Source organism: Arvicola amphibius, chromosome X (assembly GCF_903992535.2).
Source record: "Arvicola amphibius chromosome X, mArvAmp1.2, whole genome shotgun sequence".
Classification (NCBI taxonomy): Eukaryota; Metazoa; Chordata; class Mammalia; order Rodentia; family Cricetidae; genus Arvicola; species Arvicola amphibius.
In genome coordinates, this window is record NC_052065.1 from 120,974,196 (window position 1) to 120,989,613 (window position 15,418).

Genomic DNA, 15,418 nt, shown 5'->3' on the forward strand with positions numbered 1-15,418 from the left:
AGTTTTGTTTGAGGCTGTAGATGATAGAATGAGAATCCCAAGTATGAGACTGTATTAGGGAAATTAAATGATTTTCCCCTCACTCTCCTAATTCACATCCATACAAACACACACACACACACACACACACACACACACACACACACACACACACAATGTGACATGTGCCAGTATGGATAGCATGTCCCAAAGGAATTTTTCTGGATTCAGAAAGAGATTCCAGCTAATTAGGCACACAGTTGATTTAGTCAAGCTTGTCTGCTTTCAAGACTCAGAAGCAGTGCATCTCCTAGTTAGAGTTGTTGTTCAGTGAAGCATCTGCTCACAGGAACCACTATGCATCTCTTCTTTAATAGAGACCGTAGAACCCATAGGCCATCCAGTAGTCACGGCCGCCTTTTGTGGCCCAAATCCATCATCCTTTAAAGCAATGCAACGAGGGCTGTCTTCTTTTGTTGCATTTTCATTAACTCTGATCATCTCATCATTATTTGATATAGCACTCAGGAATGTTCTTGCTTGTCCTTTTATTATGATATTTATGATGCAAAGCAGAATTCATCTTGCAAATAAAAGCTCTGGTTTAAGGTGTGTGCAGGGTGAGGAGGAGAGTTCCTTTGGGGGGAAAATACATAATTTGTTTTTCTCTTGTTGAAGAAGAGAATAATTTTTCAGGGAAATTTACTGAGGTTTCTGTACGTCTGCCCTGTAGGATTCTAGCTTGCTTTGGGAGGTACCCGGAAGCAGGGCTCAGGGGAATAAGGTTTAAGCCCAGCTCCGCCTCCGGGAGACGTGAGTGGACGCCATTGTCTTGCTTCATCTCTGTCAGTCTAGATGTCCCATGCTCCACTGAGAGTGGCCAGGTGATCTTAGTGTGCCCCCAAAGCAGGAGTTTCTGTTTATATGCCTCACAATGTCTTCTCTTCCTTGTCCCATACAGCTGTTGGATTAAAGATGACCGCATCTTTTACATCTCGGTGGTGGCTTATTTTTGCCTCATATTTCTCACGAATCTCTCCATGTTCTGCACCGTTCTCGTTCAATTGACTTCAGTGAAATCCCAAAGCCAGAAGACCCGGAAGAAGATGATCCTGAATGACCTCAGAGGCACAATCAGCCTGACGTTCCTTCTTGGCCTCACCTGGGGCTTTGCCTTTTTTGCCTGGGGACCTGTGAGGATCTTTTTCATGTATCTTTTTGCCATCTGTAATACTTTGCAAGGTAACTCCTGCATGCGGGGCCTTTCTGTGGCTAGCTAGAAAGTTTTGTTGCTTTGGAACATATTCTCACCTATCAAAATTTAAAGGAGGAAAAAAAAATCCACTTCAGGCGCACCCTGCTCCCAGTAGGTCAACAAGTGGTCTTTGGAAACACTACTTAGATATTAGCCTTCACTGAGTGAATATGCAGCTTTCTCTCTCTTACTCAAGGCTGGAGGGAGAGTTACAAATGAGCTAGCACAATTCTTTCTAGTTGGTAATGTCTGCATCGAACACTGACTGGCAAGGTTTCTTACAGTACTCGCCGTATCAACACACTGTTGACATACGGATTCGTGCTTGTGTTTAAATTTTGAAATGCGTGGTCTAGTTGAACATACCAATTACTAGATGTAGGGGCATTAAACTTGTAGCTTTATAGGCTCCAACTGCATCATATGTCTCAATAAACCACCAGGCTAGAAAGTTGCAGAGTCATCCAGAGATGAAACTTAAATGTAGAGTCTAGGGCCAAAGTTCTGAGTGGAATATGTGAAAGCATGAAACATGCTGCTTTTCTGCTTCTCTCTCTCTCTCTCTCTCTCTCTCTCTCTCTCTCTCTCTCTCTCTCTCTCTCTCTCTCTCTCTCTCTCTGTGTGTGTGTGTGTGTGTGTGTGTGTGAGAGAGAGAGAGAGAGAGAGAGAGAGAGAGCATGTGTGTGTGATATGTGAATGTGGGGGTTCACGGGTACACCTCCAGGCTGACCTCTTCTCACGCTCATTCCTTACTCCCTTGAAGCTGGGAGCTAGGCCGTCAGCCAGCCAGCTCCAGCAGTCGCTCTGCTTCCACCCTGAATAGCACTGAGGTTACAGGTGTATGTGCAATTCTAGCTTTTAACATGAGTGCTAGGGATTTGAAAACAGACCCTCACGCCTGCTCAGTCAGTGCTCTTACCTGCTCAGTCGTCTTCCCCCGCCCCTTATGTGCCTTTTGATTGCAACTGGCAATGGAAACAAATGTCTTCAGGACTCATGACGTACTCTTTCTCAGTGCCTTTTGTGGCTGCTCATACTTGATTATGACTGACGTAATGACTACACTGGAAAATACCACCCGCCTCAGACTGAGGTGCTCTGATTTGATATTCTTGCATGCCACAAGAACTAGCTAACCTTGGTAGGGAGTGCCTGTAGACGTAGATTAGCATCCTGTGCAGGCTCCCTTCTCCGTGCTCACTCCAGGATGCTCTCTGGCTAACTAATGTGAGGAGAAATTTATCCCGACTTTTGAAGGTGCGGGAAAACTATAAAGCTGGTTAAACCTTGAAAAGCAAGGAGGTTCTTTTTTGGAAACAGCCAGTGCCCCATCACTTGGCAGAGGGGAAAATGGTATGTAGAATTGAATTACGTGTTCACTTGAAGATGAAAGCAAGAGTCTTGTAGGACCAATTTGAGCAAAGGCATGCTGTCTGTCTGTCAGACACACTCTCTGTCACTCAAGTGCTCCTAGTCCTGCCTACAAGATAGTTTGTGCCATTGTATCACAAGGATGGTTTTAGAACCTTGAGTTTCAAAGTCAAGTCTCTCTCTCTCTCTCTCTCTCTCTCTCTCTCTCTCTCTCTCTCTCTCTCTCTCTCTCATACACACACACACACACACACACACACACACGCTGTAATGGATCATTTGCACAAACTAGCAATTTGAATTCCAAATGGTTAATTTGCAACCATGATGGAAAGGTGGATGCCCTGTGGTCAGGTGAGAGAAAAATTGAACTTATGATGAGCCCTTTGTGAAGGAGAAGGTACACACAGAGAAATGATGGCGGCAAGAAAAAAAAAAAACCAGAACAAACAAGCAAACAACCTGGCATTTTCCCTCCTGCCTATCTTATAGTGAATAAGCAGATCAATGTGTTGTGGGAAAGTGAAAGGAAAGCTGCCAGAAGAGGAAGAGCTGGCAGGCAGCTCATTGGAATGCACAGAATAACCTTTAAGTAAAAGAACTCACAGGGCCACATGCAGGAGAGCAGAGCGGCAATGGGCGCTCAATGTCACTGTCGTCTCTTGTCCATGCTGCAGATGGAGCTTCCTGCTCCGAGGCTAAGGCTTGCTCTCCTAAGGTTGCTGCACTGCCTTCCAGGTGACTGTCACCCAGAAAGAGACAACACTACTGAATTTCATCCCTGCAATTGTTTGTTTCTCCATAGTGCGAAGGCCCTTGGGAGAATTAGTGAGACATGCCTCCAGATTGCTGCCTCCCACCTGGAATCAGGAAGTCTCAGGGCTGGGACGTGGGAACCAGGATCTTGCCAATCCAACTCTTCATCAAGTGACAGAAAATCACTTGACTCTTCCTGCAGCTTCCCAGGGACTGAAAGCTCACCATTCCATGATGCCGAGCATTTAGCTTCTGATCCTCCCTGATTCTTATCCCAGTTTTCTTCATGGGATGAGTGTGATGGTTTTTAAGACCTCGGGTTCTATAGTCAGAGAGCCCCTGTTCAGTGCTGAGGTGGCCAGCTCAAGGCCATCTCTGTGACCTAGGCAAAGCTTACTAAATATCATGGAGTTCAAAGCCTCTCACTATAAACATGAGGATAACAACATGATGCCGGCCATGGTGCCAGTGCTTAGTAAACACTGGTGTTTGATCTGTTAGTACGTGGCTATTGTGGAGGCTCTTTCCAGCCCTTCTAGTTGTGACCTAGGAATCATACAGAGCAAGCATGATTTGTATTCTTTATGACAGCGCCCTCAGACCTGTGACTGATGCTTTCACTTCTCCACACCCTGTATTATTGACTCCAAGTATTTCCTTATCCAGACACAGCATCCCAACCTTTTCTCATGCCCATCACCATACCAGCTGGCCCTACTTTTGAGTACTTCTATTCGTTAGCATCCTTTGAAAACAAAGTCCTTCCTCTGAACGTAACTGGTGAGAGCTATGGTCAAGCCAGGGGGGGAATTTCAGCAAATTTTATCACTCGCCTCAATCCAAGATGCTTTTTGCCTGACCTCAGGGCACAGGTCTGTAATCACAACTACTTTGGAGGATGAGGCAGAAGAATTGCAAGTTCAAGGGCTTTCCTGGGCTACAGAGCAAGGTACTTAAGGTCACATCCTTGGGACTTACTGAGACCTTGCTTCAAAATAAAAAGTTTTTTTTTTTTTTAAAAAAAGAGGGCTGGGGACACATAGTTCAGTGGTTACAGCACTTTCTGAGCATGCATAAGGACCTATGTTCAATCTCCAGTACTTAGCAAAAACATTTACTTCCACTAAGGTAGTAGGTGATAAAAGTTTTGAAGTTATTTACCCTTTTGACTTGTGCTCGGTTTGCAATGAGTGCCAGGAGTAATTTACCTGCAGGACAATTTGCCAGTGTGGAGAGGCAAGTTGAACCCTTTATAGCGAACGAATATTTCCAAATAACACTTGTGCCAAATATATATATTTTGAGATCCAAACAAGTATATCGTTATATTGCTGAGGCTATAGATGACAATGAGAATTTATGTGTCCAATGTTTAGAAGTTCAAGTCAACGACTATCTGTTGAGTTGCCACACATAGGGCTGGAGGCAAAGGGAAAGGTGATGCGAAGATGAAAGGAGACAGAAGTCAGACCTTCAAAGACTTGACAGCTGGAAGATAAGATGGCTAATATGCAGAGAATTCTGCGGCTAAGTAGGGCGCACATTATGAGCGGCAAACTATTACGGCAGCTCAGAAGAGAGAAGGGCGCTTTTCAGGTTGAGGTATCTGCAAAGGCTTTGTGGATAATGATTTTGAACATGGACCATAAATAAAAGTCAGAGTATTGACAGGAATTACTCCTGCCAATTTAACCTCCATCTTGAGGAAATCCAATTAGGCCTCCAGGGAATTTTCAGTCAGGATCATCTTAAGTCCTACTTTCATTTCCCCAGGAGCTATTTTACAAGATGGAGATGAAAAATATCTCACATTACCGATTGATATCTCCGGCACTACCCTCTCATTTGCTGGACAAAGTCAGAGCTGGATCTGCTTTGCACAAGCTTCAGTTATTCCAAAGGTCATGCACATCAGATATTTATGGGTGTGTAACAACCTACACCCCAAATTCAGCAGCTTTAACACTACATACATTTCTAATATCACACACTGTCTGAGGGTCAGGAATCCAGGCACAACTTAACTATATGCTTTCAGCTCAGACACCATCACGAATTTGGAGTCAAGATGTATTCTGGTCCTGTAGTCACCCAAGGCCTTGTCCAGGGCTGGAATGTCTGCTTTCTAGAAGATTCAGTCACATAACTGGGACTCACCATGTAGACATTTGCAGAGGAATACCGAGATTGTCAAGATACAATGTTTGATTTCTTGAAGAATGGGTGGATGCAGGGGGTATATCTTTTATAGCTTAACGAAGTGACACACCATGACTTGTACCACTTGTCATTACTATGTGAAAGGATGCTGCGTGCCAAGGATGTGAATGTCAGTATGTGAAGATGAGGATGGTTGAGTGCTCTCTCTGAGTCTGGGTATTCTAGTAGCCCTTATGTCTCATGCTCTAGGGTAGATGGAAGCCTGAGGGGAATGGTACTGGATATGAAGTCTTAATACTGATTTTGTGCTGTTGCTGCCTTTGGGGAGGTCATAAAGATGTTAGAAAGACATCAGTGCTCCCAGGGTTCACTGGAAGCAGCAGTGATAGCGCCAAGAATAGGCCTGAGTCAGGGGATTGGTGCAAGCCGAAAAGTCTGATCTTCTTCTCCTGGCTTAGGGTTCCTCATTTTTGTGTTTTACTGTGTGATGAAGGAGAGTGTGCGGGAGCAATGGCACACGCACCTCCGCTGCCGATGGCTTTGGCTGGGCAACTTTTCTGGTAAGACGTCCACTTGGGTAAGATTTTAAATTGTACATAGTTTATAGAACTTATCATATTCATTTGTCTCTGAATGAATTCTCACTACAAGAATACCAAAATAGAGACTGTTTCCATGTGAAGGAAATGATTTGTGCTTTCATGCTAAGATGAAGGAAGTCAAGGGACAAGTGTGACTTGGACCATATTTTAACCTGGTAGGGAGCTCTTTTATGGATCCAGATTCCTTGGACTGCTTGTCATCTCTGTCATCTCACCCATGATTCAGTTAGAAGATTGACTGAGTACTTCAAGTGTTTCAGGAGCTGGGTCATAGGGCCTTCAGGCCAGTAGCTAACAGTAGGTCGAATGGATGTGGGAAGCAAGGACTAGCAACAGTGGGAGTGAATGTGTTGGCATTTCTAAGATGCCTCCCAAGTGAGCTGCCTGGGTGGCTCTTCTGATGGGGCTTTCTGCCAAGTGGTAGATGTAGTGGTCTCTAATGTTTCTTCTCAACACTGGCACTTTCCCTGAGGACATCTCCAGTGCAGGCAAACTTGTATTCTGTTATCAAATGATCTTCTCTTTAATTTTGGCAGCTTGTCTCAGTCTCTATTCAAAGCTCAATCTGCTTCCTTTAGGGAGGCAACACTCGTGTTCTAGAAGTCTACAGGTAGTGCCCATGGATCTTTCTCCCAGGTGTACCTTGACCTGCAAGTCCTCATGCTCTAGGGAAAGCAGACATCCTTTGTAAGCGCAATGGGTTTTCATGTAGCACACATCGCAGAAGAAATCCACTTCTCGCAACTTCTTAGAAAAGCCAACTCCCAGAATGAACAAATATTGAACACTGGACTTCATAATTTTTGACTTCATATTTTAATGGTATTATTGAAGGCAGTATAATTTCTATACCACAGTCTCACCCATTTTAAATATAGAATTGGATAAATTTTGCATTTAACTTTTTTATTGGTGCCATTTCAGATGGGAGCAATAGGTTTGGGATACATATTAGGTATAAACAGAAGAAACTGAAGAAAACCCATGAGTCCAAATTATTGACACCATCGCTCAAGTCAACAATAACCAATTCCACTTTCAAGTCTATGGGATCTGTGCCCACCACTCCTTCAGAAATAAACTTCCCAAATGGTAAAGTACAAGACACTGTTGTTTGCATTTGTGTTCCAATAAGATGAGACTAAATGTTAAATCTTGGATATTACCTCTTCCTCAAAACAAGCACATAATTTATATACACTATAACATGATGTATAATAATGTATATAATATGATACATAATATAATTAATGTAAATGAACAATATGTAATGTAATGAACAATATCCATGATATATAACCAGGTAAGCACTAAATCTATATCTATATCTATATACTTTTATATAGATATATGGTGCTCATTCTGTATATATTTATATTCAATATTTATATTCTATGTCTATAGAACATATCTACATTCTATAGACATATTTGTACTCATTCTTAGCTAAGAAAAAGTATATATAGATTGATGGGTTGTTAGACTAATGGGGAAGAGAGGAGACAAAGTTTAAGAACTTCAAAGGCTCTTTTTAAATTATTTATCTTTATTTTATGTGCATTGGTGTTTTGCCTGAACATGTGTCTGTGTGAGGGTGTCAGATCCCCTGGAACTGGAGTTGTAGACAATTGGGAGCTGCCATGTGGGTGCTGGGAATTGAACCTGGGTCCTCAGGAAGAGCAGCCAGTGCTCTTAACCACTGAGCCACCTTTCCAGCCCCTCAAAGGCTCTTAAAAATAATTGTCATAGACTATTGAAACCAGAAAAAAACTCTAGGCATAGTCTAGATCAAATTGCTCATTTTACCCAAAGGGAACCTAATGGCTATGGACAGTCACTAAGAGTACTGGTGACAGACTGAGCCAGAACTCAGGTCTTGTAGCTCTAATAGCCACTGCCTCCTACCATTGATTCTCCTTGAGTACCACCACATCTATACTTCTAGGTGGAGACAGATGTTGACCTGAGGATGGGCTATTAGAAGAGAAACTGCAAGGAAGGGATGAGTCTACAAACTAAAATGGAAAGTCTTCTTGAAATAAAGAAAAATAAAAGGAAAGTAAAAAGGATTGTAGTGAGGAGCTGCGGGCAAGCAGGCCTGCTTTTTGTCCTGCCCGGCTCCCGGCCACCTGGCTAGCTTATGCCCCAAAATAACAACACACCAATTGTATTCTTTTAAACACTGCCTGGCCCATTAGTTTCTGCCTCTTACTGGATCACATTTTGATTAACCCATATTTAGTAATGTGTGTAGCACCACGAGGGGTGGCTTACCGGGAAGATTCTAGCCTATGTCCATCTTGGGTCAGAGCTTTATTGCATCTCAGAGAGGAGAGTCATGGCAACTGTCCCAGAGAGGAGAGGCATAGCGACTGTCTGAGGCATCTACCTCACTTCCTTCTTCCTGTTTTGTCTTCTCCACCCACCTAAGGGCTGGCCTATTAAATGGGCCAAGGCAGTTTCTTTATTAACGAATGAAATCAATATAAACAGAAGACACTCCCACATCATTTCCCCTTGTTCTGTTTAAACAAAAAAAAGAAGGCTTTAACTTTAACATAGCACAGCCTGGTCTACAAGAGCTAGTTCCAGGACAGGCTCCAAAGCTACAGAGAAACCCTGTCTCGAAAAACCAAAAAAAAAAAAAAACTTTAACATAGCAAAATTACATATAACAAAACAGTTATCAAGTAAGAATTACAGTTACAATCTTTATATCTATTTTATCTTTTATCATAACAAAGGAAAACAACTATAACTATCTATCTATTCTTCAACTCCATCAAAGACTCCAGAAGGATATAATATTATCTAAGTAAATGAGAAGTAAGCAACTTACAAAACTCTAGAAATCACAGAGACATCTCGCTGCCTGGACAGTCACCCAAAGTTCCTCTGTACTGTTGGGGCATCCATCTTCGGCCTACAGGCCCATAGTATCCGGAGACATTTCCATGAAGCAGGAAATTTCAAAGGCAGTTCAGTCACTTTCTGCTGTGTCCTGTAGAATGTCTCGCAGACTCTTTCATGAATCAGGACCCCGAAAGACCATCTCACCTTTAGGCAAGTTGAGCAGTCCTCTTTCTGTGTGTTCTTTTTTTTTTTTTTTTTTTTGGTTTTTTGAGACAGGGTTTTCCTGTAGTTTCTAGAGCCTGTCCCGGAACTAGCTCTTGTAGACCAGGCTGGCCTCGAACTCAGAGATCCGCCTGCCTCTGCCTCCCGAGTGCTGGGATTAAAGGTGTGCGCCACCACTGCCCGGCTCTGCATGTTCTTTGTGTCCAGTTTATGCCAACAGTCCAGGCAAGAGCAGTTTTTTGCCCAAATGGCTATCAAACTCCATAAGGAGCCTCTTCGATGCCCATCTTCCTCTTGAAGTAGCTGGTGCTGCCAGGAGCAGATGTGTCTCATTGTCATGAAAAGCCCTAAATTATTAAAACATTAAATGCCATATTCTGTAGTCTTTGAAAGATATTAGGAATGCCTATCTAGAATATATCTATGCAATCTAGAAAATCTAACTAACATAACTACAAGTTTGACTATTATTGATGACTATCCATTAACAACCTATATAAATTATATTTTTAAATGAACTACACAATCACAATACCTTAATTAGTATCAGAAAGAAATACATATACATATAACAAAATTGACCTTAAATTTATATCAATAGAGTAAAATTTATACCAATGTAAAATATTCATATCTATATCATTTCCCCCTTTAAATGTAAAAGAACATTTATAAACAATATTTGGGAATATGGGCGCAGTTATTTCTCTCCAAACTGCTTCCTGCTGAATGGGGGTGCTGTTAATCAGATCTTTCATGGTGTAACCTGTATGCCAGGTTCATCTCAGTCATCAGTTGAGTGAAGTAATTTTCTGAAGGTGTTCACATCAACCTTTCAGGAGGGCATGGTCTATCATACCATATTGGGATAGAAGCAATCCACAGGGTATCATTTTCTGTAAAAACAAAAGAAGAATCTCTTTTCCAAAGTATCATATCCTTAGATCCAAATTCTGAAGTCAAGGTATTTTCAAAATATCTATCTTGGATTAGTTCAGCAGCATTTATAAACAAATATCTTTTAGCAGCTGTTGCTCCTTCCTCAGCATTCAAACAATTCAAAGAGAGCATAATAGCATACAATATCAAGGTTCTCTGTGTATTTTCCATCTTTGTGCAGCTTTGTTTTAACCTCTATTTCTTTTATTTTTACTTTTATTTTTTTGAGACAGGTTCTCTGTATATCTTTGTTCTGGAATAACTCTGTAGAGCAGGCTGTCCTTGAACTCACAGGGATCTATCTGTCTCTGCCTCTGAGGCATTGGGATTAAAGGCATGTGCTACCACACCTTCAAGTCACAGAGGTCAATCTACCTCTACCTTCCAAGTGTTGGGATTAAAGGTGTGTACTACCACACCCAACTGCTTCCTTTTTTCTTTTATACTTTTAAAAACTTTAACCATTAGCCTGCATATATTTTTAACACATAGTAAACTACTTAGACATTTTCTTTGACTTTGAATCTTTCTTTTACTGTGTATCTCTCTTTTTTGTGACCACATGAGTCTTTAATTTATGAAACAATATCGGTAGGACTAAAGCTGTGACTTTGGCAGCTAGATCCAGCCCATTCCTTAGCTTTCTGTGATTCCAGCCTTGTGGCTGAGATACTGGCCAGAGCCATGTTCATTGACGCAACTCTACAGTGTTTCAAGGTTCCTGCCAGCAAGTAAACTGCGGCAGTGTTAAACAGCACTCAAAAGCTTTATAGTCAGGACTGCCTGCTTGAAAGAGTCAGAGTTTGCTCTGGCAGGACAGCCCAGAAAGACAGCATTTTAAATGGTACAGTTTTTTTTCTGCTACGGCTGAAAAATGAAAAGCATGCAGTAGGTATTTCATCAACACCACTTAAGTGTTTTGTGGCAGGACCTCTTAAAGAGCTGCAGAGTTTTGCAGCTAAAGCTGAGTCAAGAAGCCTTTCTTAGATGAGAGTGCTTGCTTGTCTCTAGCAAGCAGAGCAGACCTGAGAAATTGCTGCCACCAAGAAGCCATGCTTTACTCTATTCTTTCCCAAGCTTTCTCAAGCTTTCTGTGGATTCAGTTATCCACATTGGGCACCATTCTGTAGTGAGGGGCTGCGGGCAAGCAGGCCTGCTTTTCGTCCTGCCCGGCTCCCAGCTACCTGGCTAGCTTATGCCCCAAAATAACAACACACCAATTGTATTCTTTTAAACATTGCCTGGCTCATTAGTTTCTGCCTCTTACTGGCTAACTCTCACATTTTGATTAACCCATATTTAGTAATGTGTGTAGCACCACGAGGGGTGGCTTACTGGGAAGATTCTAGCCTATTTTCCATCTTGTGTCAGAGCTTCATTGCATCTCAGAGAGGAGAGTCATGGCGACTGTCCCAGAGAGGTGATGTGGGAAAGTCTTCTGTTTGTGTTGATTTCATTCATTAATAAAGAAACTGCCTTGGCCAGCCCTTAGGTGGGTGGAGTAGACAGAACAGGAAGAAGGAAGTGAGGTAGATGGCTCAGTCAGATGCCACGCCTCTCCTAAGTTAGGCAGACCGCCGTGCCTCTCCTCAGGGAGAGAGATGCAATGAAGCCAGCCGCCAGGTCAGACATGATGAATATTTCCCGGTAAGACACCACTCATGGTGTTATACAGATTATTAGATATGGGTTAGTCAAGATGTGAGTAAGAGGCTGAAACGAATGGGCCAAACAGTATTTAAAAGAATACAATTTGTGTGTTGTTATTTCGGGGTATAAGCTAGCCGGTGGCTGGGAGCAGGGTGGCAGGAACGCGGCCCGCAGCTCCTCACTACATAGAGGAGAGGCATAGCGACTGTCCGAGGCATCTACCTCACTTCCTTCTTCCTGTTCTGTCTTCTCCACCCGCCTAAGGGCTGGCCTATTAAATGGGCCAAGGCAGTTTCTTTATTAACGAATGAAATCAACACAAACAGAAGACTCTCCCACATCAAAAGATCAAGAATATTTGAAAACTGTAAGTTAGAAACTGAATGTACTGTCACATGCCTATAATTCAGCCCTCGGAAGGCTCACAGGAAAGTTTCCCAGATTTGAGACCTGCCTGGGCTGCATAATGAGGCCCTATCTCAAAAACCTGAAGAAAAAAAAACCACCCAAGGTCCTTAAGCCCATGCTGGGATAACTGCATCCTGTTTTTCTTGGACCGTGATGCAGTGGCTTGTGTTTGCTTTCCTCAAAGACCGAACTAAGCTTCAGTCTCACACATGCACAGATCATCTTGATAGCCTGACCGTGGTCAAGCTGTCACTTTTGCAGTGGTAATAGACAGACTTCCTCTCTCTCACTTCTATATTTTCTTACACTGGGTCCAAAAACTCATTCTATTTTCTAGACCTATAACTTATTTGGAAACTGCATGGTGTGTTTTTATAATGTTTTGGGTCAGGATCAGGTTTTGTTCTTCACTTTGTGGACTGCTTAGAGATGCATTCTTTCTATCCTTAATATGTATAACTCTACAAGCTAGCTGTAAATCTAGGTGACCACACAAGGCTGGGTGAATCATACTACATAATCTTAGTCTCCATCATTGTATGGGGAAATTAGTGGTATCTATGTAAACAAATTTTCTCTGGCCAATTGTACCTATTATACTCTGGCCAGCTAACTACAGATATTTATCACTCTTCTTGGAAGCCCTGGATTGTCATAGTGTCAAGAATTCCTGAGTTGTGGAATCTCCTTAGTAACTAATAGTTGTGTCTGATTGATAAATGTCAGTTTTGCAAGAGAGTATCCATACTGTCCAAGGGATATCTTAATATGTTAGCAATTAATGCATTAAATGTACATGCATCGCAAATGTTCATTTATATTTTTTCAAAGGACACAGTAGCAAATACATGTCAGAAAATCTTAACACTCTTGTACCCAGAAATAATCCTGGAAAACCAAGCTGTCTGAGGCCTGTTTCAAAGTGCTCAAAGCAGGAAAATGGCTACAGATTCTAAAACTCCAATCTTGATACTGCCATCAAACTTGTGGCAAGCACAATTTCATCCACTGATCACAGTGGAAAACCATGCTTTCTGTCCTACCAGGGACTTTCAAAGTTAAGACACTTTCAGAACAATTCTATCAAATTCATAGGGAATAAACCCGTGTTCTTCTCTGTGAACTTCTCCAAGCGCTGGTGAAGAATGGCCTCCTCTAAGTTTAAGATGAAAGTTGGCAATGCTAACTTTAATTCACAGTCTAGCCAGTACTAGCAGAATGAGGTTATCTCCCCCATACTTATGTTAGCAGGATATTTTTCAGAACCCTCGCTTCTTTTCTACTTATTCGTGGCACCATTCTATGATATTTTCATACTTGTCTTCCTTGTGTAAAATCCTTTCTGCACCTGCCTTAAATAGTCTCTATGTTTTCATGCAGGTAACTTTGATGATGGTCCCTATACTTCCTCTTCCTTGGATTGTGAAGCTGCACCAACTTCTATAAGAAGAGCATTGACCGCAGAAATCAAAACAAATTCCGTTCAGAAACCAAGGTCATTTTCAAGAAATGTTAGCAGAGATGCTCACCTGACTCCCGGCCCTGGACTGGGGGAAATGTTCAATTTGTGAAGCAAATCTGTCCCTACCTTGTATTCTAAGATTGTTTTGGGACAGGCAGAATGAAATTGTGTTCAGTAAATATTAAGCTTGGAACAATTCTCTTCTTTAGTGTTATTTTTTATTTAACAAAACTTTTTTATTAAAGACTTTGTACTAGATAGAAGATAATGAAGAAAAGACAGTCCTTTTAAAATGTATTTATTTATTTGCTTGTATGAGTCTGTGCCTATATGAATGGATGTGTGTCACATGCATACAGGAGCCTTTAGAGACCAGAAGGACTTTCAATGGCTTCCAATTCATTGGCATTGGAATTACAGGCGACTGTTAGCCACCTTGTAGGTGTCTGGTATCGAACCTGGGTTTGCAAGATCAGTAAATGCTGCTCTTAACTGCTGAGCCACCTCTCCAACATCAGTGAGTTTTTTCTTCATTTTTAAAGAGGAGATTGAAGCCCATGTATGATACATTAAGGGAGAAATGTCCATAACATTGGGAATTTTGTTTCAAAAAAGTTGTATGTCCTAAACCAAACAAACAAGGCCAAGGTCTTTATTGCTCTGTCCTGAGGCAAACAATTCCAGGTGACCTAAGTGTCAGGATTCCTAACTGGCTGCATACCCACAGAAGAAGTAGGTAGGAAAGCTACAAGGTCAGAGCTTCTGAAAAAAATATCCCTGCCTTGTTTGCCCATCACAATAAAAAGCAAAAACAAAATTAAAATATCTCCAAATATCAAGGCTTCTTTTTGATTGAAACCCCTTATTTAAACTTGTTCTGTGGAAGTGGTGAATCATCTATTCACACACGCAGGGATTCTATCTCAGCCAAGATAGTCCCCCAGGGGGTAGCAAGCAGGGTCCTGATGAACAGAACAGAACAGGAACTAGCTGAAGCTGTTGGCTCTCTAAGAGAAACAGAGGAGGAGGAATGGATTAGGAGGGGGAGGTGAGAGGGGCTGGAAGGAGAGGAGGGAGGAAAAACTGTATTAGAGATGTAAAAACAAAAAATAAAGAAACAAAACAACAATCACCAAAAGAATTGAAGCGTAGGTCAGAACAAGCAGTGTGGAAGGGTCTGGGACAAAGAAGGACCATCTGATAACAAAATGATCAAAAAGTGAAGTCCCTTGGCTTTGTGTTCTATGGCTAAGCAGGATGAGAGCTTTCGTATTTGTTTTGGATGGGTTGCATGCCTGTGTGTGCGTGTGTGTGTGTGTGTGTGTGTGTGTGTGTGTGAAAGGACAAACATAGAAATGGTTGCCAAAGTGTCCTACATGTTATATATCTTTGCAATTATAGCATTAAGTTACTGCTACCTCCAAACAGAATTAAGGACAAGATTTGATTGCAATTCAGAAATCTAAAACGCTACTACCAGTACCATCAACAAAACCACCAATGCATTCTGTCAAAGATTTGATTTGAGGGGATCTTTTGGCTGCAAAATGTCCATAGTTGTATTTATTGTCAACCAGATCCTGAATTGTTTGCTGCCACTGGGATGATGAGTTCACAGCTTGCCCCTAACGCCTTGACGTTCGGTGACAAACAGGAACCTTATCTGATGTAAGAGTTCATGATTTCTGTCATGACTCCTCCTGCTAATTAGTAATAATAGTAATAATAATCTATCTGCAAATTAGATAACAATTTAAAATC

At 41.8% G+C, this 15,418-nt stretch overlaps 1 protein-coding gene across 1 annotated transcript in view; it reads left to right on the top strand.

Annotated features, from left to right (window-relative positions):
- The window catches only part of Adgrg4 (adhesion G protein-coupled receptor G4), a 95,940-nt gene extending 82,174 nt beyond the window's left edge, over window positions 1-13,766 (top strand). Inside the window, exons 19-22 of the mRNA XM_038315882.1 lie at window positions 941-1,221; window positions 5,980-6,088; window positions 7,061-7,215; window positions 13,576-13,766. Of these exons, the coding sequence (XP_038171810.1) occupies window positions 941-1,221; window positions 5,980-6,088; window positions 7,061-7,215; window positions 13,576-13,766 (736 nt within the window). The remainder of the gene's footprint in view (window positions 1-940; window positions 1,222-5,979; window positions 6,089-7,060; window positions 7,216-13,575) is intronic.
- Window positions 13,767-15,418: the final 1,652 nt, after the last annotated feature.